Source organism: Phyllostomus discolor, chromosome 5 (genome assembly GCF_004126475.2).
Source record: "Phyllostomus discolor isolate MPI-MPIP mPhyDis1 chromosome 5, mPhyDis1.pri.v3, whole genome shotgun sequence".
In the NCBI taxonomy this organism is placed as follows: domain Eukaryota; kingdom Metazoa; phylum Chordata; class Mammalia; order Chiroptera; family Phyllostomidae; genus Phyllostomus; species Phyllostomus discolor.
In genome coordinates this window covers 49,805,495-49,828,053 of record NC_040907.2, presented here as the reverse complement: position 1 = coordinate 49,828,053, position 22,559 = coordinate 49,805,495, and the positions used below count along the sequence as shown (strand labels likewise).

The 22,559-nt window shown below is 40.1% G+C and overlaps 1 protein-coding gene across 1 annotated transcript; it reads right to left on the bottom strand.

The window, feature by feature from the left end:
• Window positions 1–994: 994 nt before the first annotated feature.
• GADD45A (growth arrest and DNA damage inducible alpha) lies at window positions 995–3,937 on the bottom strand. The gene is made up of 4 exons (XM_028513412.1): window positions 3,629–3,937; window positions 3,010–3,114; window positions 2,559–2,796; window positions 995–1,483 (listed from the first exon to the last, which is right to left on the bottom strand). Exons 1-4 carry the CDS (start codon window positions 3,670–3,672, stop codon window positions 1,370–1,372), a joined length of 501 nt encoding a protein of 166 aa, XP_028369213.1. The 5' UTR covers window positions 3,673–3,937; the 3' UTR covers window positions 995–1,369.
• Window positions 3,938–22,559: the final 18,622 nt, after the last annotated feature.

Below are 22,559 nucleotides of genomic sequence, written 5' to 3'. Positions count from 1 at the left end.
CCATTGCAGAAATGTCCAGCTGGAAGGCACATAGCTCTTTAGAGAGAATAAAGGCAACAGAATTCTTTACCAGGCCACTTCCCTGTTTGCTCCCTAAGTATGGTTCTGCAAAATGCACAGCTGTGGACTATTAGTCACTTCCTGATCCGTCTTCTCACCTACAGCCTCTGATCCCAATACCCAGTGTTATCTTCCTAGAACACTGATCGCGTCATTCCCTATGTGAAGGCCTCTGCTGGCTGCCTGAACTTTGTAGAAGGAAGCCCAAAAGCCTAAGAGTGACACAGAATGCCCTTCAGTCTGAGCCTAATCCCCACCTACATTTTCAGCCTTATCTCTCCCTATCTTTTTACACCAGAGGCACACATAGAATCACCCTTTGTTCCCTGAACAGGTTTTGGTCTTTCAGGTCTGCACACATTTGCACAAACTAGTGCCATTGCCAGCTATATCCTTTTACTCTCTCTAGCTGGTAGAATAAAACTCCTGTTTTAAGACCCACATAAAATAATCTTTCTAATACTTCTTTTCTCTAACTTTAACCCCAGCTCCTCTTAAATCACCTGTTTTCTGACTTTGCACATAGTATAGAGTAGGGCATCAGTAATATGTGTTAAATAAAAGAACAAATAAAAAATGAAATTATGCCATGTCTAGCCCAAATGTTTAAAAGTAGAAAAACATATACATGCATACATACACTCAGATACATATCTATATATACATATATATACTATATGCAATTTCAGAAATTTTTTTTATTAAAAAACTTAAAAAAATAAAGTCCAAGTTAAAAAAATAAAAACACATAAATAATGCAATTATTCCATATGAGTTTATTGTATTGTTTCAAAGATTTTATAGCATAAATAACCTTTCATGTCATAAAATAACTTAGTACAATTTATAATAAAACTTTGAGAATTTAACATCTCATCAAAATACAATAAAATATGGTTTTAAAATGATTAACCCTTTCTGCTTTTTTTTTTATTTGAGGGCATATAAATCAAAAATATCAAAGCTACTGCCGCACATTTAAACTTTAACAAAGCGTATTTGGTTTAATTAAATGTAACTCAGCCATCCTAAATTAATACATAGTTTGTTTTCCTTCCTGCGTGGTTCTTTGTAATTTTTGTTCCTTTTGACTGTATTTCTGTTTCAACACAGTTTCCTTCTTCATTTTCACCTCTTTCCACCTGCAAAGTCATCTACTCCGGGCTCCCAGAGCATGTAGTTGAACTCAGCCCCTTGACATCAGTTTCTGTAATCCTTGCCTCAGTGTAGGGAGTAACTGCTTGAGTAACTACAAAGGTATTTCAAAACTTCAGTGCAATTTGGTTCAGTTATTTTCATTCAGATGCCATCACCGTTCAGGGAGATTAATCACTGGAACCCACTGATCCATGTAGCGACTTTCCCGGCAAAAACAAATAAGTTGACTTAAAGCAGGATCCTTCCATTGCGATGAATGTGGATTCTAGGAACAAATTTAGAAAAATAAATTTAGTATTTAAAAAATCAGTATTTGCTAATTACATTACTACTGAGGGGAAGACACTTGAACATTCTATACTTTGGCTGTGTGCCATGGAGTCCAGTCATAGCCATAAAAAATAAAATTTCTTCCAGGTAGTTGGGTTCCCTGCAAAATCATTAAGGGTAATTCTATACTAAACTATACTCTGCAAAGTCTGAACTAATTGCAGCCCACTGAGTCATATACACATGTCTACATGACAATGTTTATTCAGTTTTGCATGATCATATTCACAGGGCTGTCCTACCAAACTTGTACTGTGGCAGAGACCGGAATCGAACAACTGAGAAACAGTTCCATGCTGTGCTCACAATGCAATGAGAACTGCTTAGCAGTTCACTAGAATTGCCACCTGTTATTCTCCCCAAAAACAAGAATAATATTTTTCAAAGCAGAAAAATTAGGCCACCAGTTAACTAGACAAGCCAAAAAGTTGTACAGTGTAAAGGACAAAAAGCTATCACATGTACTCTGCACATTACCTAGCTACCAAAGATTTTTATCAGGGGGAAAAATCTCTATTTATAAGAAAAATGCAAGATTGCAAAGAAAAAATTTCCACTCTATCCTTTTAATGTATTTCTAGGGAATTAATGAGGTCTGTCTCCTACACCATTTCTATTTTTAGCTTTGACTGGCAGAGAATGAAGCTGACTCCTTAATGAGGGTGAGCCAGGAATTTATTTGGCTTTATCTAATCTGCCCTGCTAAAGGAATTAGTCACGGGAGGTAGTGCAGATGTAGGTAGGGAGTAGCTGGGCTGACAGTGCTGACTCACAAGGATCTCTTCCGCTGCTGGCAGCTTTCAACGTGCTTAGACATGTTCTGTACCAGAGAAAATCCTGATGATGAAACTGGCACATCTCGGCTGAAAGTCCAGCCACACTCTAATGGGGCAAAGGCAGCCACGCTCTACTCCTACCCATTCCACTGTGCAATCAGGCGATTCTCAGCCCTCGCTCACTGCGTTCCAGGACTCTAACCCCGACCCTCGCGAAGTTTCCTTCTCCCTCACCGTCACTAGCACGCAGTGCAAGTCTGGGGGCTGTTCTGCGCCCTCACTCGCCCCGGGGCTCGTGTCCGTCTCCAGGAGCAGGAGTTTCGCCAAGCGTCCCGGGTTGCTGACGCGCAGGATGTTGATGTCGTTCTCGCAGCAGAATGCCTGGATCAGGGTAAAGTGGATCTGCAGAGCCACATCCCTGTCGTCGTCCTCGTCCGCGGCCAGCAGGCACAGCACCACATTATCCGGGTCACTGTGGGCAGTGTGTGGGGTGGGTGAGCGCAGAGTTACCAACAGCCTTCGTGGGCACCCGCAATACCCTCCCGGGTCCCGGGGATCGCTCCCCCTGGGGCAGACCGAAAGCTGCAGAAAGAGGCGCTGCAGGGTGAGGGGCGCCCCACATGGGCGACCTCCTGGATTGGAGTGGGAGGGGGTGCCACGAGGTACACACGAGGGCCCCACTTACACGTTGAGAAGCTTGGCGGCCTCGTACACCCCAACCGTGATGGTGCGCTGACTCAGGGCTTTGCTCAGCACTTCCTCGAGGGCATCCCCCACCTCCTTATCCATCCTATATGCGGGCCAGAGCAAGGGGTCCAGTCAGCCCCAGTCCCCTCGGGGCCATCGCCCCGCCCCCACTCCCCTCTTCACCGCGACGCTGATGCTCCCTCCCAAGTGCAGGAATCACCGTTCACCTCAGCTTTCTGCAACCCCCCATCCCCTCATCCTCAATAACCCCTTGTACGCCCAGAAGCCGTGCATCCAGGGAGAAGCCCTGAGAGTGCCATCGCCACCCTCTCCCGAAGTCAAGAGTTGGGCGCTGCCACAGGCTGCCAGCTGCCGGAGCCGCACGGGAGAGGAGGGTCACTTCTACCCTTAGCAAGGGCTTGGAGGGGCTCGGCAGGGTTTGGGGGCATGCTCTTTGGTCAGTGGTCATGCCTGGGAGGGTCCGCGAGGAAGAAAGGTGGGACGTGCTCTCTGCAAACTTTTACCGGTTCACTCCCCCGCAAACCCCCCCCACTGCCTGGCTGCACTGGGGTGCGTGCAGCAGGCGAGAGTTCAGGGACAGGCTCCAGCTGACTTACCTTTCGGTCTTTTGCTCGCCAGCCGAGAATTCCTCCAAAGTCATATTGCAACAGCAGGTCCCCCACAGAGAGAGAGCGGCGTGGGGGCTGCTCCTGCCCCCGAGGGTGCCGGGGCGCCTGCTCTGCACTCCCTCACAGGCTCCTGCTGCTCCCGCCGCCACTGCGGTCCTCCCCTCCCTCTCTGATCCTTTGCCGGTCACCTCTCAGGCCCTTCGCCTAGCCCGACCAAAAGCCGTGTCACCAACCGGCGGCTGCCTCTTAGCCACTGAAGGACAAAGGCCCCGCTTACTAGAGTTATCCTGCCAAACCCCAGCCAACCACCTCCTGCCTAATTTACATATGTGCTGCCATTGGGCTATGCAAATCAGCATTGGAGACAATTTGACCCCAGCTCCTGGAACAAGACTGAGGAGCGGAAGGGGGCGGAGCTGAGCGGAAGTTAGCCTACCGTGTGGGGGCGGGGCCGGGATAGGGGAGGGCGGGGCCGGAGCTCGCTGATTATTCCTGCGTGCTGGGCCCTCTGGGCAGAAGGTGTTTGCAGTGAAGGGGAGTGGGAAGGGGGGTTGTCCCTATCTTGGGCTGGAGCAGGCTGCCAAGTGTTTTTCGTAGTTAGTGCACAATTTCTGATCATTGCTTAGTGCCTTTTGTTTTTAGGGGTTGCTGTTAGAAATCTATTTTCAGGGTTAAAGCACCCAAGTCTAGTAATTATTAGTAAGCAGGTTACATAAAAAGAATGTGTCCAGACCTCTGGGGCAAAGTTTACCTTAGAACTGTTGTTTGTGAAAGTCTAAGCAAAGCTGCTTACTGGTAGTAGTATTATTTCGGTGCCCTGATGGCTGGTTTGATTTATTTTTGGAAAGTTGAAAGGGTTGGAAGCTCAAAAAAGAAAAATCAACAGATTTGTGTTTGGTGATGGCAGGGAACCAAACTGGAATATTTTCCGCAGAAAGGCTTCCCACCTGCCCAGGGTAACTGGGGAAAATTATGTTCAGGAGGAGCTGGTTACCACATGTGTGTATCCTAGCCTTGCAACCCAAGTTTGCCTTTCTCAGAGAGCCTTTCCCAAAGTAGGATCCTCCTGTACCCTCCACTAGCTAAGAGGCAAATGTCTGACACCCACACAAACCACAAGTCTAGATTCAAAGTGTTTTCAATATGCCCTAAGCTTCCTTTCATAAAACAAGTATGTCACTCACTACCTTCCACAGAAAGCCCATGATCTCACTATGAATTATTGATGTTAGATGCTGAATCATGAAGCTGCTGCTATAAGACCTTGTAGTCATATGCTAAAATTTCACCCTTGAGATAATGGCAACTTGTGGGTGGCAAGTGAGCAGTAGTGACATACTTTTGAAAAGCCAACTTTAATGTATGGCAACTTTAATGTAGACTTTCACTGAATAGGTTGAAAGTTCTTTATTTTTTTTAAGATTTTATTTATTTATTTTTAGAGAGGGAAGGGAGGGAGATAGAGAGAGAGGGAGAGAAACATCAATGTGCGGTTGCTGGGGCTTATGGCCTGCAACCCAGGCATGTACCCTGGCTGGGAATCGAACCTGGGATACTTTGGTTCCCAGCTGGCGCTCAATCCACTGAGCTACGCCAGCCAGGGCTGAAAGTTCTTTATTTTTAAAAAATATATTTTATTGATTATGCCATTACAGTTGTACCATTTCCCCCCTTCATTCCCCTCCACCCTGCACACCCTCTCCCGCCCACATTCCCCCCCTTTAGTTCATGTCCATGTGTCATAAGTTCTTTAGCTTCTACATTTCCCATACTATTCTTGCCCTCCCCCTGTCTATTTTCTACTTACCATCTATGCTACTTATTCTCGGTACCTTTTTCCCCTCTCTCCTCCTCCCACTCCCCTGTTGCTAACCCTCCTTGTGATCTCCATTTCTGTGGTTCTGTTCCTGTTCTAGGTATTTGTTAAGTTTCTTTTTGTTTTTGTTTTAGGTGCGGTTGTTAATAATTGTGAGTTTGCTGTCATTTTATTATACATGTTTTTTATCTTCTTTTTCTTAGATAAAGTTCTTTGTTTTACGAGTTTGTGCGTTGAAGGCAAAAACTTGTCTTAAATCTACTGAGGACAACAGAAGTGGTAAAAATGCCCTCCTATGCTTGCATTCAAAACAGTGCTTGCATTAAGGTTACTGTATAGTCAAAGGTCACAGAAGTAATTTGTTGCAAAGCTACATGGGAGTTTTTGCACTCACATTTGTATCATTCTGGACAAAATATTCTCCAACTCTCTTGTCTTAACTTAGTGGAAAAGAAAAGTGATAGGTTGCTTTTCTGGCTCATTTATTTGAGCTGCTATTTTTCACTTAACCACTAACTGCATTGTCAGCAAGAGACAATGTTTGAGTAAAGGAATGGTAGTGGCTAATACATAATTTTACCCAAGGGTGGTTGTGTATCTTATTCCTACACCTTAAGTCCTAACGTGTAATGTCTTTATTTTAAACATTCCTTAAACTTGAAATTTAGGTAGGTGTTGAAGCACTCTTAGTTTTGCAAACAAAACCTGAATTACACAGTCTGGCCTGAATCATCATTTGGAGATTGTTGAATTGTGTTCTGTGGAACTCCAAGGTACTATCCATGAAGCATTTCTTAGAGGTTCTTTGGGAGAAAGTGTGATTACAGCAAGCTGACAGAGTGAGGATATCATGAGTTTCTTGACCACAAGGATGTGACTTCACCAACTGGGTGTTCTCAGCACGTAGCACAATTTCTGCATTTAGTAGAAGCACAGTCAATATTTATTGAGTTGAATAGAATCTGGTAGTTAAAGAACATCCCAGAATTCTGACTTCCCATGCATTGCATGAATTCTAATATATTCTACATTTAACTTTAGTTAAAAAAAACACCTGATGTCCTCCTATATACCAAGAACTGTGCAATTCTGGGTCCTTTGCCTTTAAAGAGCTTACCATCTAAATGATATGTCCATGCTTGAACTGGATTTTGGAACAAAATAGTGTGCACTGTCATCAGCTAGCTATGCTGAATGCCCCATGACTTCAGTCACCTGACTGGAACTTGAGGAGAGTAGAACCCCATGTATTGTTTATGACAATTCAAATGAACCACAGTTTTAATAATGCCTCATCCAACTAATCTGCTATAAAAATGTGACATAAAAATGGTTATTTCTAATATAGATCTAGTCCCTCACTCAGAAACTATATGGCTGTATTTGGTCTCATGTGAAAATGATTTGTTCAAGTGCTGTGGATTGTTTTCTGTGAGATAAGGCCAGTCTTCCAGTGTTCAAAAATATTTATGTCATACTTTCTGACTCAGATAGATTACATCATTTTAGTCACATTTCTGAGTCTACCTAGAATGTTTCATCAGTGATCATCTGAAAAGTTGGTCCTCATGGCTAGAAGTAGAAGCTTCCTTTTGCTACAGTTATACTGTAGTTGTACATTAGGATGATCAGAGATAATACATTTTATAAATGCTTATGAGTCCTGGGGGAAGTTGGTATCCAATGATAAACCAGAGGAATTTCCCTAGATCAGTATTGTTTATTTATATATTTATATACATATATTTAAAATAACTCCAATATGTGACATCATTTTAAAAACCACTCCAGGTAGTTCCTAGTACTTCAACTGCATAGGACTGAAATGACCTTGTAATGATATTTGTACTCAAAGGATGCCAAATGGTTATATTTGAAAATCAGATGGAAATATTTACTCAAACTTATTAAATTATTTTAGCACCACTAACTACTTTGTATATTTTCTTCATTTTTAACATATATGTGTGTATATATATATCCCCATACTCCTGGTTCTATAGCATTGAATGGTAGCTTTTCTCTCTTTCAAAAATTAGTCAATCCTTTAACATCTGAAAGAAATTTGATGCTTATTATGTATTGGATAAGTGTTCACATTAAAGATTAGGCTATGACAGATTCATCTATTACCTACCTAAAACTGTATTATATTGTGTTTTATTGAAACAAATCATAAGGTTCCTGATATATATTTTGTGTGTAAGTCTGGTGAAATTAGTTTCTAAAGGCAGGTTCTGAATTTTCCTCATTTTTCCCCCCAGAGAATATTATTCAGACAAGATTTACTGTCACTTAAAAATTTCTTGGGATCAACACTCTATTTGAATTTAACATAAGTATTTAGTTTCTTAGACCATGACTGGGGTAGGCAAATTCTAAGATGTTCTCAATGATCTGTAACACCTATTATTAAGCTCTTTGTAATACTTTTTGCTTGAGTGTGGGCAGAACCCATTCCTACTTCTCTGACATTTCTTTTTAAAGATTTTATGTATTTATTTTTAGAGAGGGATAGGGAGAAAGAAAGAGGGAGAGAAACATCAATGTGTGGTTGCCTCTTGAGCACCCCCTACTGGAGACCTGGCTTGAAACCCAGACACATGCCCTGACTGGGAATCGATCAGTGACCCTTTGGTTTGCAGGCCAGTGCTCAATCCCCTGTGGCACTCCAGCCAGGAAAGATTACCCTGACATTTTTTTAAAAGATTTTATTTATTTCATGTCTACTTCTAACCAAGAGTTAGAAATGATGAAATGATGTTGGGTTATCACACCCACAGTTATATTACATTCTATAGCAAAAGTGAAAGTATTATGCAGATGTAAGTAAGGTCCCTAATTAATTGACTTTGAGTTAATCAAAAGGAGATTATGTTAGGTGGGCCTGACCTAATCAGTTGAGCCCTTTAGAAAAAAAGCCTAGGTCTCTGAAGAGAGACTGGAAGCATCAGAGACTCTCTCCATTGCTGTCTTTCAAAAAGCAAAGTCCTAATAATTCTACAGCTGCAAAAAAAAAATTGAATTTTGCCAACAACACAAGGGAGCTTAGAAATAGGCCCTTCCTGAATCAAGCCTTCAGATGACTGTAGGCAACACTGATTTCAGCCTTGTGAAACCCAGAGAAGAGAACCCAGCTAAGCCATACCTGGGCTTCTGCCCTGCAAAAATTTGTGGGACAATAAGTTAGCACTGTTTTAAACCACTAAGTTTGTGGTAATTTTTTTGGAACATTAAACACCTAATATAGTCCCCTTAATGTCATTTTGTTGTATGTTTAGTAAATCCTTACTCTATGAAAATTTTCTTCAGCTATTGCCCTGGTTGATGTGGCTCAGTGGACTGAGCACTGGCCTGACAACCAAAGAGGTCACCGGTTCACTTCCTGGTCAGGGCACATGCCTGGGTTGCAGGCCAGGTCCCCAGTTGGGGGCGTGTGCAAAGCAACCAATTGATGTCTCTCTCACACATCAATGTTTCTCTCCCTTTCTTTCTGTTTCTCTGTCTCTCTAAAATAAAAATCTTTAAAAAAATTTTTCTTCAGCTATTAATATTTACGGCAGTAGAATCATGATGTTCCTTTGAGCTTTATGCTAACCACTTGTGTTTCCATCAGCTGTTCACATTTCACCAGTCACGCAGGGGCCAGCCAGTGGAGGTATCAAATGAAAAGACTTCCTAGGACATTTTTCAAGGATCCCCTCGTCCCATTTCCTCCTCTCCCTTGAGTTAAGTGTGTGTCAGAAGACTTCTTCATAGTAGGAATGTTCTCTCTGTGAATGTCTCTACTTGGTGAGCTAATCATGGTGAGGAAGGTAGGTAGTCTGCCTTGGTAACTGGTCATTGGTGGATTGTTTTGCTACCTTGAATAGATTTTTTAATTTTCTGTCTCTGAAACAAAAGAGATGATTCTTTCCCCCCATGTATTATAAAGTTTTCTTTTTCCTAACTTTTAACAGCTCAGTCCTTGGACTTCTTCTCTATCTGCACCCACTCTCTAGGTGACCTCATCCAGTCTCATGGTGTTAAGTATTTACATGCTGATGACTCCTAAATATATTTCTAATCTTGTCAGTCATCCCTTCTGAAGCTCAGGCTTACTCATTATCTCTGTCTCAATATACAATTAACATCTCAAACTTAAAATGACAAAAGTTGACCTCCTTACTGTCCTCCTGTAGGTCAATGGCAACTCCACTCTTCCCATGGCTCAGTCCCCAAACCATGGTGTCGTCCTTGACTTCTTTCCTTCACAACCCACATCCAGTCAATCAGCACATCCTATCAGTTTACTTTAAAATGTAAAACAATCCAACCATTTCTGAGGGCTGCCACCACCACCACCACCATCTCCCGCATGGATAACTGCAACAACTGGCTTTTCTCTGTTTGCTTTTGTCCTTCCTCAACTCACCTCCAGCAGCCAAAATAATTCTATAAATAGCAAATCAAATCACAGTCAATCTCTGATCCAAACTTACCAAACTTACCAACAAATATAACCAACAAAAGTAGGATTCAACCAAAATATCTTTCCTTTCTAATATATAAGAAGAGATGAACTTTTTTGCTTAGAGCAAAGCCAAAGTCCTTACTGTGGCTTCAAAGCTCCCACAAAAATCTGTTCCTTATGATGAAAATATTCATGATGGTGATAACTGCACAACTCTATTAATAAATTAAGAGCTATTGAACAAGCGCTGGCCAGGAGGCTCAGCTGGTTGGAGCATTATCCTATACCAAAAGGTTGCAGGTTTGATTCCCAGTCAGGGCACATCTCTAGGTTGTGGGTTTGATTCCCCTAGTAGGGACACATATGGGAGGCAACCAGTCGATTTTCCTCTTACGTTGATATCTCTCTCCCTCTTTCACCCTCCCCCTCCTTCTAAAATCAATAAACATATCCTTGGGTGATAATTTAAAAAAAAAAGAACTATTGAACATTACATGTAGGGTGAATTGTATGGAATGTGAATTATATCTCAATAAAGATGTTATTTAAAAATATTGGATCCTACTGCAATTTCATCTTTTACTACTGTGGCCCATGCTTATTCCTCTGTAGCCACATTGGCTTTCATGTTATCTCAGGGCCTTTGTACTGACTGTTTGCCCAGAATATTCTTTCTCTTGATAACCACATTGTTCACTCCCTTCAAGTTTCCTCCTCAGTGAGGCCTACCCTGCACACTCTACATAAGCACTCCTCCTGGCATTACAGATCCCCTGAACCTTGTTCTCCCTCTCTAAGAAAATTATATCACTGATCACTTTCTAACATAACTTAGATATTATCTATTATCTGGCTCCCCTCTCCTACCCACTCTATTCCCCAAGTATAAGTTTAGTGGAATAATATTTGTTTTGTTCCCTGGTTGACCCCAAGTGGTTAGAATAGTGGCTTGCGCAGAGTGGACCCTCAGTAAATACTTATTAAACTAGGTATTGTTGAAAAATTAAATAATATAGATTTCAAGATATAATTAATCAACTAAAATAGAAGGCTATAAATCTCTGGTCTTGTATATTAGAAAGGAAGATGTTCTGATTGAATCCTACATTTTATATTTTATTTTATTTTATTACTTTATTTATTTCTAGAGAGAGGTAAAGGGAGGGAGAAAGAGAGGGAGAGGAACATCAGTGTGGGAGAGAAACATCAGTCTCTTGCCTTTCACACTCCTCCAACCAGGGAACCTGCCCACAACCCAGGCATGTTCCCTGACTGGGAATCGAGCTTCACAGTACAGCACCCAAACAACTGAGCCACGCTAGTCAAGATGAATCCTACTTTTGTTGGTTGTATTTTTTTAATCACAGAGGTCTGTGCACCCTTATCTGCATTTTAAATTCCGCTTCATACTCCATCTACCCCTACTCCCAACGATTTAAAAAAAATTTTTTCAGGAGCTATAAAGCAGCCCATTTTAAAAACTAAGGATTTGTGATCTCAACCAGTTTGTATTGTATACACATATAAAAGCCAATAGATTAAAAGGTACTTAATGCCAAACTTCAAGGCTTGTTCTTCCAATGTACCACAACAGATTATAACAATGAGGAAAACAACCTTGAAAGGTTTTATGAAGGTGAGTTTTGAAGTGGGATATTTAAAACAGCAAACATGGTGTGTTTTGTTATAAAAAACAAATTACAACAAAACACAAATGGAGATGAAATTAAAGAAATTGAGAACTACCTAGAAGACTGCAAACAAAAGAAATAAGGGGTAAAGGAAAATAAGAGCATTCTTTACTAATATTTGAACTTTTAGTTTTCTCTGGCTTTAGTGCTTGTAAGCATTTAATTTCTATTCACTGGAACTTTCTGTCAGTAGAGCTCATACTCTGAAATTGCACATAGGGTCTGTCTATGAATAGCATTTAGTCTTATATTTTTCTTTGGTCCTCCTTTATTTTGGCCAGGAAATTTCAATCTCAAGGTCTGCAAGATAATTACTAAAACAAAATAATTTACAATCAAATCCTATAAGACTGTGATCTTTTGAAGAGGGTCTAGGACATAGTCTTTTGAAGCCCCGTTTCTGGATGGCTTGTCTTGGAGGTCTTCTGACTACTCTGTCTGGCTACCGTTTGACTTTATGTTGGAAAGGTCCAAAGTAGCCTCATTTTTGGTGACCAAAGAATGCAGCGAGCAGACTGTTATCTGGCTATCCATTATGAACACTTTACTCCTGTGCTTCATGGACCACATCAGTACGTGGCAAAGTGATGGATTGTGTTTAACATTTTGTTGTTGACCTATAAGGATTTTTGCCATATGTTCTAGCTCATCCCCTTAAGATATAGGAGGGGGAGAGCACACCAGCATCACTGGCTACTGAGCAGAAATGTGTCGGGGATTTTGCTTTTTCAGCTGGAATATCACTCTTGTCAAGTCATCCATCCTTATTTTAGGAAAGCATCACCATCGAATACAAGAAAGCCTGTTTATAGATTCATTGATTGCTTATATTTTATGTCTGCCTTTTAAAGAAGTTTTGAAATGATGTAAAATAAAAATCTATGTGGCTACTTTGCATGCACAGCTAACATGATAAATCTAATTTGATGTCTTTCCAAGAATGTGACTTGACTGATGCATAATCTGAGGCAGTAATACCCTCTTACCTCAGTTTCCCCACTTATCAAATATTTTGGAGCTTTTTGAAAAGCACTCCATTTCCTCAAAAGAAATAGTAGGTACAATCCCCACATACAGATAGATAAAAGCAAAAGTGTTCTGGCTGAAGCAGCCAAATGGGAGTGGGGCTGAAGGACAGAGGTCCGTAGAGTTAGGTCTCTTCTCAGCCCCTCTCCCAGCTCAACCCATGGTCTTTGAGACATACAGTGATCACAGCTGGAAACTGAAGAGTTTGTTCTTGAAAACCCTTCTAGCTCTAGCATTTTTTTACTTCATAATTGTATTCCAACAATTATTTCATAATTTTCAGTAGCCACTGAAACACTCCTAATATCTTACTTTATCACAAAAGAGTTATTTTTCTGGGCCTTACAATTTATTCACCAGATAATCTGCCTATAGAATTAAAAGCGCATTTATATTCCCCTGCTATGACACCAATTTCCAAAAATTTCAATTCATTTTATAGGTTAGTTGAGATCATGTTACAGCTTGCCTTTTTAACCTTAATATATTGTCTGGCTACCAAATTCCATGGAGTATGATATGACACTGTCTTAATAAACAGGTCGTACCTGGGAGCTAGTGGGAACTCTCCCCTCTGAAAAGAAACAGCTACAACAGATGGTAAAACGACTGAAAACCAGGTGGAGTCTTTGTTTAATGACCATCTGACTTAAGTTTGGTTAATTTGGCGTGTCTCTCATTATCCCCGGCAACTGGACCTTCTATTCTATTTCAAAAGTTTGAGTTTATGTCTTTTACATGAACTATCAAAACAGGTCCATCTGTGATTCTGAAGCTATTCTCGCCTTCAGCCGAACCGCAATGTAAATCCTAGTTGCTTTGGTTGTAGCTGCGAGAAGTCCTTAAATGCGGGGCTTTGGCAGAACTCTGCAATTTGCTTTTTCTCAGGTTACTTCTTATTAACCATGACATGAATATTCCCCTCACCCTTTTTTTAGTTTTATTAATAAAATTAGCTTTCTTTTCATCTAAAACACTTATTAGCATGGTTTCCCAGGATCTGAGATATCAAAATTTCCACCTATGTGCACCCCTTTAGAAGAATTTCTTCTTAAATCTCTGCAACAGCGAGCTGGCTTCTTAGGACATTTCAGGAAAATTTAAACTAGACGTGTGATTTATTCATGAAAACAGCTAATTGGTTAAATGCTTATCATATACTTGGCACTATAATAAATTCTTATTTATAAGACATCACTTGAGTCACAGCCATCTTTGAAGTTGATGCTCTTATCTTCATTTTCTTGTTGAAGAAGCTGTGATGATTGGAAAGGTTAAGCTGTTACTAGCTCCAAGGACCCACATTTCAGTGGCAGAGCCAGGGTGAAAACACACATCTGTGAGACTCCAGACCTCATTGTCTCAGCCAGGGCTTAGCTGCCTCTGGAGCAGCTGTCATTCACCCAGCATCAGAGAAGAGTACTGAGAAGGCAGGCTCTGCAGTCAGGCTTAGCAAGTCACCTAACCTCTTTTGTCTCTTTCTTGAGAAGTAATAGTACCTATCTCATAAGTTTATTATGACGATTAGATGAGATAATATATATACAGCACTTACAGTACATGGTGCACAGAACATCATAAATGTCAATTATATAACAACTGCTTTCCAATTCCCACTCTGATTTTCTTTGTTCTTAAATCCTTCATCAAGTCAAATATTGTTTTTCCATTGTCTCTAAATTTGGGGTATCGCTGCTGATGGTAAAGTACTAGACTTCCCTATTCCTACCTAATGCTGTAAAAAAAAATTCCACTGAACTTTAATAGAGCCACAGAAGAAGCCAATTTACGTGTTTCCTCTCTAACTACCAAGCTTCCCTGTTTGTGCACTTTAGATCTTTATGTTGTTTTGATAGCCTGCGTGCAAAGGAAGGGCTTGATGTTATTCAGACCCTTCTTGTGTGTGTGTGTTTAATACAAACAATGAGTTTCTCAAACTGTAGAATGCCCTTACATTTCTTTTATCCTCTGAGAGCTTCCTGTATTTGTGAAGTCCTTTCAAATCAGCAACTGCAGCCTCAACATCTGGACCCTCCCTACTGTAGGGGACATAAATTAACTGGTAGCGTCCTGTAAATGTTATGGGCAGGCCCTCTGGGAGTACACAGAGGCGGGCCAGGGTGCTTTCAGTATCTAGCAGCTGGTCCCGATGTAGTGCCTCAGAATTGGTTTTAGCTGACGTCAGATAACGCTGATGTGCACCAGATTGGCTTGTAGTACCAGTAAAGCCGATCCCTCCCACTTCCCCTACTGCCCCTTGTGCTTGCCAGAATGCTGGAGACCATTATGAACTCACAGTTGTCATTTGATCTCCGTCTGGCTGCTGTCACTAAAACTGCCTTTTATCACTTGCCAAAAGTGTAAACTGAAGACACTCCTCTTTCTCACAGATCTTTGCTTCTGGTCCTTACTCTTCTAATTTTCTGGGTAGTTTCAAATAATTCTCCTTCCGTCTGAGTCTATGTACTACCATCGGGAAAGTTAACAAAGGACCCACTGGAATATTTACCCACGTCTTCTTGGTGAACTAGATTTAGCAATAGATTTTTAGGAAGTGTTAGAGATGGACTGTGGTTTTGTTGACTTCAAGTATTATGTCTTCAGTTTAATGTGGTTTAAATTTCTGATAAAAATGTGAGATTTGAGTGAGTGTCTTATCTCATGCTGTGGTAAATTTTATGGAGCTATTGATCACAAGAGTCTAGCCATACAATTATATGAGTCCCTGTGTGAATTAGATTCTATACAAATTAAATAATAAATATAAGGGTATCATGCCATAAATTGGATTTTATAACACCTTAATAACCTGAGGAGGACAGAAGAATGAATTCTGAGGTAATGTTGAATGTACTTAGTCACTAGAATATTTTTAAAGCTGACTATAAATCTGGTGTCAGCTTAAAGATTTACTATTAATGATTATTCAGTTTAGCAATCATAGCACCACAGCCTAGAGATTATTCTCAGTCCAGAAACCTCTTTAGAAATGGCATTTCACATTTAATAAGTGTTGTTGATACTGATGATGATGAAATATCATAGGCTATAAAAAATTTGAAACAAATTTAGAATCCTGATTTTTACTTAGTTTAGTAAATTAATCTAAGTAGTAATTATAAAGAACCTTTTATGTATTCTCTTAGTATACTGATTATCAAAAAAAGCAACTTAGGAGGGACTACATTCTGTATGAATCCATATTGTGTATTTGTGTATAAAAAATGAAGTAATTTAGAAGAATGTACTTCACAATGTAAACTATGTTTCTCTTTGAGTGATGACATTGCATGTCATTTGGGGTTTCTTATTTTTGCTTACTTTTATTTGATAAATTTCCATATAATATGTGTATGTTCTTTTTTTTAATGTAGTATTGTTAAGAGGTAAAATATACCTTCAGTGAAAGACACAGATTATAAGTGTACAGTCTGATGAGTCTTTTTAAAGATTTTATTTATTTATTTTTAGAGAGAGGGGAAGGGTGTGAGGAAGAGAGGGAGAGAAACATCAATGTGTGTTTGCCTCTCCTGTGCCCCCCACTGGGGACCTGGCCTGAAATCCAGGCATGTGCACTGACTGGGAATTGAATCTGTAACCCTTTAGTTCTCAGGCCAGTGCTCAATCCACTGAGCCATACCCATACCAGCCACGGAACAATGTGATCAGTTTTGACAAATGTATAAGGGAACCTAACCAACAAAACAAACAAGTGAGCAAAATAGAACCAGAGAAATGGAAATAAAGAACAAACTGACAGTGACCAGAGGGGAGGGGGGAGGGGGATAATGAGGGAAAGAAGGGGAAGGGTCAAGTCAAGGAACATATGTAAAGGACCCATGGACAAAGACAATGGGCGGGGGGAGGATTGAAAGTGGGGGAAGTAGGAGGACAGGGAAGAGTAATGGGGGGAAATGGGGACAGCTGTAATTGAACAACGATACAAAAAATGTTATAGAACTAAAGCTACAAGATCTCAGCAAGTGTGTGTATCTATAATTAAAAAAGACGTTGACCTCTCAAAGTGTGTTTGATATTTTCTTGCCTCTAGAAGATATAAATAAATTAAATTATGAAGTAAAGAAAAGAATGTAACCTCAATAATGATCTAATCTCAGTCAAGATATGTAACAGTTAGGAAGCTCCCTTACACCTTTCCAGTCAATCCTCCCATCCCATATGCAACCATTGTTCTGATTTCTATCATCAAAAATGAGTAAGTCACTTTTTAACTAAAAAAACACAGCACCGTTTGTTTGTGTTTTTTCTTAAAGAAATTTCTGTGTCGACTGGGCTAGGAACCAAAAACGAAAAAAAAACCACACAAGTTGAAGTAGTTCTCTGCATTCAAGTATTTTACCTTGTCAGTGAGAAGATGAGAAAAATAATAGCGCTTAGGAGAGAGTATTTAAGAGCTAAATCATATAGCTCAAGAAAACTCAGAGAAGAGCAAGATAATCACATAGGTTTTATAAGATCTCAGATCCTCTATTTCATTTGAGTAGAAAAAGGGGTGAAGTAAGAAAAGAGGGGAAAATAGGAAAAAAACAAAAGAAAAAGGGGGAAAGGCTACTAGAATATAAGTTCTAAGAGGTCAGGGACTGTGTTTATTTTGTTCACTGTATCTCAGTGCTTTACCCATTACCTGGCAGAAGTACTGACTCAAGAAATACTTATGGACTGAATAAGTAGGTACTATTATTCAGTTATTCAGTCAACAAAGATTTATCCACTCTTTCAACAAATATTTATTGTCCTGTTGCTGTGTGACTCAGATTATGCTAAATCCTAGAGATAGAATGGTAGGCAATGGTCTCTAAAAATGGTAGACGTGGTCCCTAACCTCATGGAATTTACAATATGTCTTGTCAGGAAGACTGATATTCAGTGTTTTAGTAGCAGGCAGAATGGCATTAGTGAGGGATGAAAGAGGAAGGAGCTTAGTGAGCCTGAGGAAGGGAGAGAAGGCCAGTGCAATGAGCGGGGTGCAGAAGCAGGAGAAGGGGCTGCTGAGTCAATCAAGGACCGGATGATGCAGATGGGACCTTACTGGTTGTCAGATGAATTTGGGACTTTATCCCAAGAACAAGAAGCCATTGAAGGATGTTCAGCAGAGAGAAGATACAACCAATTTTGTGTTTTTAAAATAACTTTTTGGCTTTTGGACATAGAGAAAATGGTTTTGGACAAAGGCAATGTAGACACAGGAAGACTAGTCAAGAGACTGGTATGGTAAGGGGGAGCTGAGGACCTTGGAGAGGATCACAGGAGGAAAATTCAAATTCAGAAGTAGAAGTGAGCCTTGACAAATGATTGGCTGTGATGAACACATGAGTAGAGGTACCGAGAGTGACTCCAGGTCCTGGCATGAGAGTGGGACCACTTCATTTTTTTCTCACGTTATTATGCAAAAGAAACTAAGCTCATAGATTGACCCTCTTGAGGGTCATACCACTGTTGGGTAGAGTTTAAACCATGGACCTATAATGTGTCCATTGCATACCTAAGGTGCAAAGGTGGTGATTTGGAATGGCTGGTATAGGGCAAAATAGTGATGGTGGAAGGCTCTTTATGCCTACAAGCTGTTCTGTCAGGTACCTTTTCTTGCTGATGCCCATGCTCCTCTCTTTCTTTGTTTTACAATACATACAGAAAGAAAGAAGAAAGAAAGAAAGAAAGAAAGAAAGAAAGAAAGAAAGAAAGAAAGAAACCAGACCACCCTCTAACATTATATACAAAAATAAACTCAAAATAGATTAAAGGCTAAAATGTAAGACCTGCAATCATAAAACTCCCAGAAGAAAACATAGGCAGTAAGATCTTTGACATCAGTCTCAGGGTTATTCTTTTGGATATGTTTCCCTGGGCAGTGGCAACAAAAGCAAAAATAGATAAATGGGACTACATCAAAATAAAAGGCTTTTGCACAGCAAAGGAAACCATCAACAAAATAAAAACATATATCCTATAAGGGTTTAATATCCAAAATATATAAAGAAATCATAAAGTCAATATAAAAAAAACAAAAAAATGATTAAAAATGGGCAGAATACCTGAATAGACACTTCTCTAAAGAAGACATACAGATGGCCAACAGACATATGAAAAGATGCTCAACACTAATTACCAGGGCTATGCAAATTAAAACCAGACTAATGTATCACCTCATGCCTGTCAAAATTGCTATTATAAACAAGTCAACAAAAAATAAGTGTTATCAAGAATGTGGAGAAAAGGGAACCCTTGTGCACTGTTGGTGGGAATGTAAATTGATACAGCAACTATGGAATATAGTATAGAGTTTCTTCTAAAAATTAAACCATACAACATAGCAAATCCACTTCTGAGTATTTATCTGAGGAAAACAAAACCACTAATCTGAAAAGATTTACGCACCTTCATGTTCATTGCAGCATTATTTACAAAAGCCGAGATATGGAAACACCCTAGGTGTCCATCAATAGATGAATGGGTAAAGAAGATGTGGTATGCATATACACACAGACAATGGAACATTACCCAGCAATATAAGAAAATGAAATCTTGCCATTTGTGATAACATGGATCGAACTAGAGTGTATTATGTTAAATGAAGTAAGTCAGACAGGGAAAGACAAGTATCATATGATTTCACTTACATGTGGAACCTAAAAAAACAAAACAAGCTAGCAAACAAAACAGAAACAGACTCCTAGGGTGAGAGAGAACAAACTGATGATTGCCAGAGGGGAGGAGGTTGAGAAGTGGTAAAATTGTAAAGGGGAATAAGAGATACAAACTTCAGTTATAAAATAAATAAGTCATGGGAATATAATATACACCATAGGGAATGAATTCAATAATATCGTAATAACTTTGCATGGTGACAGATGGTTACTAGATTTATCATGGTGATCACATTGTGAGGTATATAAATGTCAAATCACTATGTTGTACACCTAAAACTAATACAATACTTTATGTCAACTATACTTTAATTAAAGAAAACAATATATGTGTTTATCCAAATTAGTTAATAATGGCCCAGCACTCGCTCATTTATTTAGTCATGCATGGTTAGGCACCTACTATGTGCAAGAGCATGCGCCGGGAACTCAGTCCACAGTGATGGACATGACAGAGTTTCAATGGAGTTCACATTCTGTTGAAGAAAATACACCTAAAACAACTAATTACATAATTAATTTCTCAATTATAATTGTGGTAAGTTCTACAAAGAATCAACTACAAGTTTACTAGGAAGATTTATAGGAGGGAGAACTGATCAAATGGGGAGGTCGGGGAGTTGGAGGAGACTTCTGAGGAAACTACTAGTACACACTGAATATGGAGGCAAAAACAGTTTCTGGGAAGGAAAGAGAAGAGCTCCCCAGCTGTTGGGAGAGAAAGGTTCTGAGTTTCCCAGTGCTGGTAGCGCTGTCTCAGAACATGACCTTTGGTGACCTGTTGGTCTGAAGCTGGAATCTGTAAGGATCTTCCCACCTGGTTACACCCAAATGGAAGAAACCCACTAGGCATCCTCAGAACCAATGAACTAAAGTTGGAAGACAGTATGAAGGTATGAAATATCACTTAACTTTCCTCACCAAAGACACACACAGGTGACTCAGGAAACTCACTTTATGGAAGGTCTGCTTGGGGACAACTGTTTTACATATCTGTGAACTCACTCAGTCTTCCACAAATCTTGCAAGGCAGATATAAACCCTCACACCCTGGGTAGCTAAGGGTGAGAGAGATTAAATAAACAGCCCAAGATCACCCCTGTACCAACCTTTGTCCCATGAAAGCCCATGAATTTTCAGCCACACCATGCTGCCCAGTTGTTAGTGAATGGTTTGAAGATTGCTGTCCTCCTTAGGAGCACTTAGAAAATTAAAAAAAAAAACACAACTTTTTCTAAAGTGACAGGGAACCCCAGAACCAGAGAGTAAATCCAAGTACAATCTGCAATTTTTCTATTTTTAAAAAATTGTTATTTAAGCCCTGGCCAGGTTGCTCAGTTGATTACAGCGACGTCCCGATATGCCAAAGTTGTGGGTTTGATTCCCAGTCAGGGCACATACAGGAGCCAGCCAATGAGTGCATAAATAAACGGAACAACAAATCAATGTTCCTCTCTCCCTAAAGTCAATAAAAAATAAAAATATTGTTACTTAACAAAGATAACTATGACTAGTAAGTGGGTTCATGCTTTGACTATTTAAATTTGTATATTTTGATATTCTAGTTCCCTAAGCTCTATTGGCAAAGGGGTGAAAGGAAAATCATTATGGTTAAGAAAATTTCTGCAAATGAGCTGAACCTTGAAAAACTGAATGGAAGAATTCACCATCAGAGTGATAAGGAGAAATAATTTAGTTGTGTGAACCATTGTCAGCCTCCCAGAATCCCAGGATAAACTGATAATGCTGTATTTACATTGAACTTCCACTTCCAAAGCACCAATGGCACCAATATTTAATTTAATTTTATTATTATTATATTGGAGATCACATTCAAATAGTGCCAGAAAACCAGACAACTCAGGAAGCTTCTCAAGAACAGTTTGGCATTGAGAAATCACATCAGAAGGGTTTAAGTTTTTTTTTTTTTTTCTGCTTCATGGGAAAATTCAAGTGACCCAAAAAGCCATGGTTGTTTGGAAGGAAATCAAGAAAAAACAGACTCTTCGTGTGCCACTTTGCTTGTGGGAGTTACAGAAGGGGAAACTACACCAGGACTTTATATTTCTTGCAATCTTGTGCATTGACCTTCTCCAGGACAGCAGGTGTCCCTGACATAAATGATGCTAAATAATTATATACATTAATTTTATACCACTGCTTCAAATTGGTCTGCAGGCCTAAACAAAATGGTGATGTGTTCTCCTGAACCCCAGCCCCTGGTTTGAGATTTTGGTCCTTCCTCTTTCCTCACAGACTCCTTATGCACATTGAGTGTAAACTCTTGCAAGCTGTGCCTCCTGCTCATTTCTCAGATCTACCCATTTCAGACATCCCCACTGCAAAGACTGGATTCAAGATCTGAGCCTTTCTGGCCAGTGTAATTGCTACTGCTGCTGTGCTTTCTTCTTGTGACCTCCATCGGCTCCTGGCGTCCCGGAAGTATCTTTTTGCAAATGATCCAACCAGGTTGCAAAGTCCAGGCTACTGAGCGTGGCATATAATCTGACCTCTGCTGCCCTCACTAGTGTCATTTTCTGCCTCATAAAGTACTTTTGCCCTAGGTACTTCTTGTTCCACCAGTGATGAAGCATGTGTGGTGCCCAATAGGTCTGGCTTTACGGGCATGCAGCTTGTGCTTTTGCACGGGGCTTGGCACCTGAAAGGACCATTTGATTTAATGCTCTGCTGTAACTGTGTCGAGATTCTTAATAAGTTATCAACAAGAGGCCCTGTGTTCCCATTTTACTCTGGGCTCTGCACATTATGTAGCTGGTCCTGGTGCCCAAACATCATGTTGCTTCCTTCCTCTGTGTCTTGCATGTACTCTCTCTCTGCCTAGCATATTTTTCCCTTCAGTTCTATCTCATGTGCTCTTAGTCTTTCAAGCCTAATTTGAATACCATTTCTTTAGTGAAACCTTCCCTGAACATTTGTCATCTACCCCCAGCTATGTTAATCATGCCTCTCCTGTGCTACCCCTTTATATTGCTCAAATGTATATTATAGTCCTTCCACGATACATACTAATTAGTCACTCACCTGCCTGTCTCCCTCTAATAACCTTTGATCTCCTTGAGGACAGGGTGCATGTAGGGCCCAGGCAGTAGAGTATAATGGTTAGGAACTCTGGAACCGGACTATCTGGCTGGGTGTGATTCTAGAGAAGTCACCTGGCTTCTTTGTGTCTTAGTTTCCTTATTATTAAAAGGAAGATAATCACAGAGTTGACCTTGAAGTGTTGTTGTGAGATCTAAATAACATAATC

Bases quoted from the DNA above. Each gene is read 5' to 3' on its own strand.
- GADD45A (XM_028513412.1), bottom strand. From the start codon at position 3,672: ATGACTTTGGAGGAATTCTCGGCTGGCGAGCAAAAGACCGAAAG. The intron at 3,115-3,628 runs GTAAGTCAGCTG...GCCCGCATATAG, and splicing joins GGCGAGCAAAAGACCGAAAG to GATGGATAAGGAGGTGGGGG. The intron at 1,484-2,558 runs GTGAGGGAGAAG...ATTTGTTCCTAG, and splicing joins TGCACTGCGTGCTAGTGACG to AATCCACATTCATCGCAATG.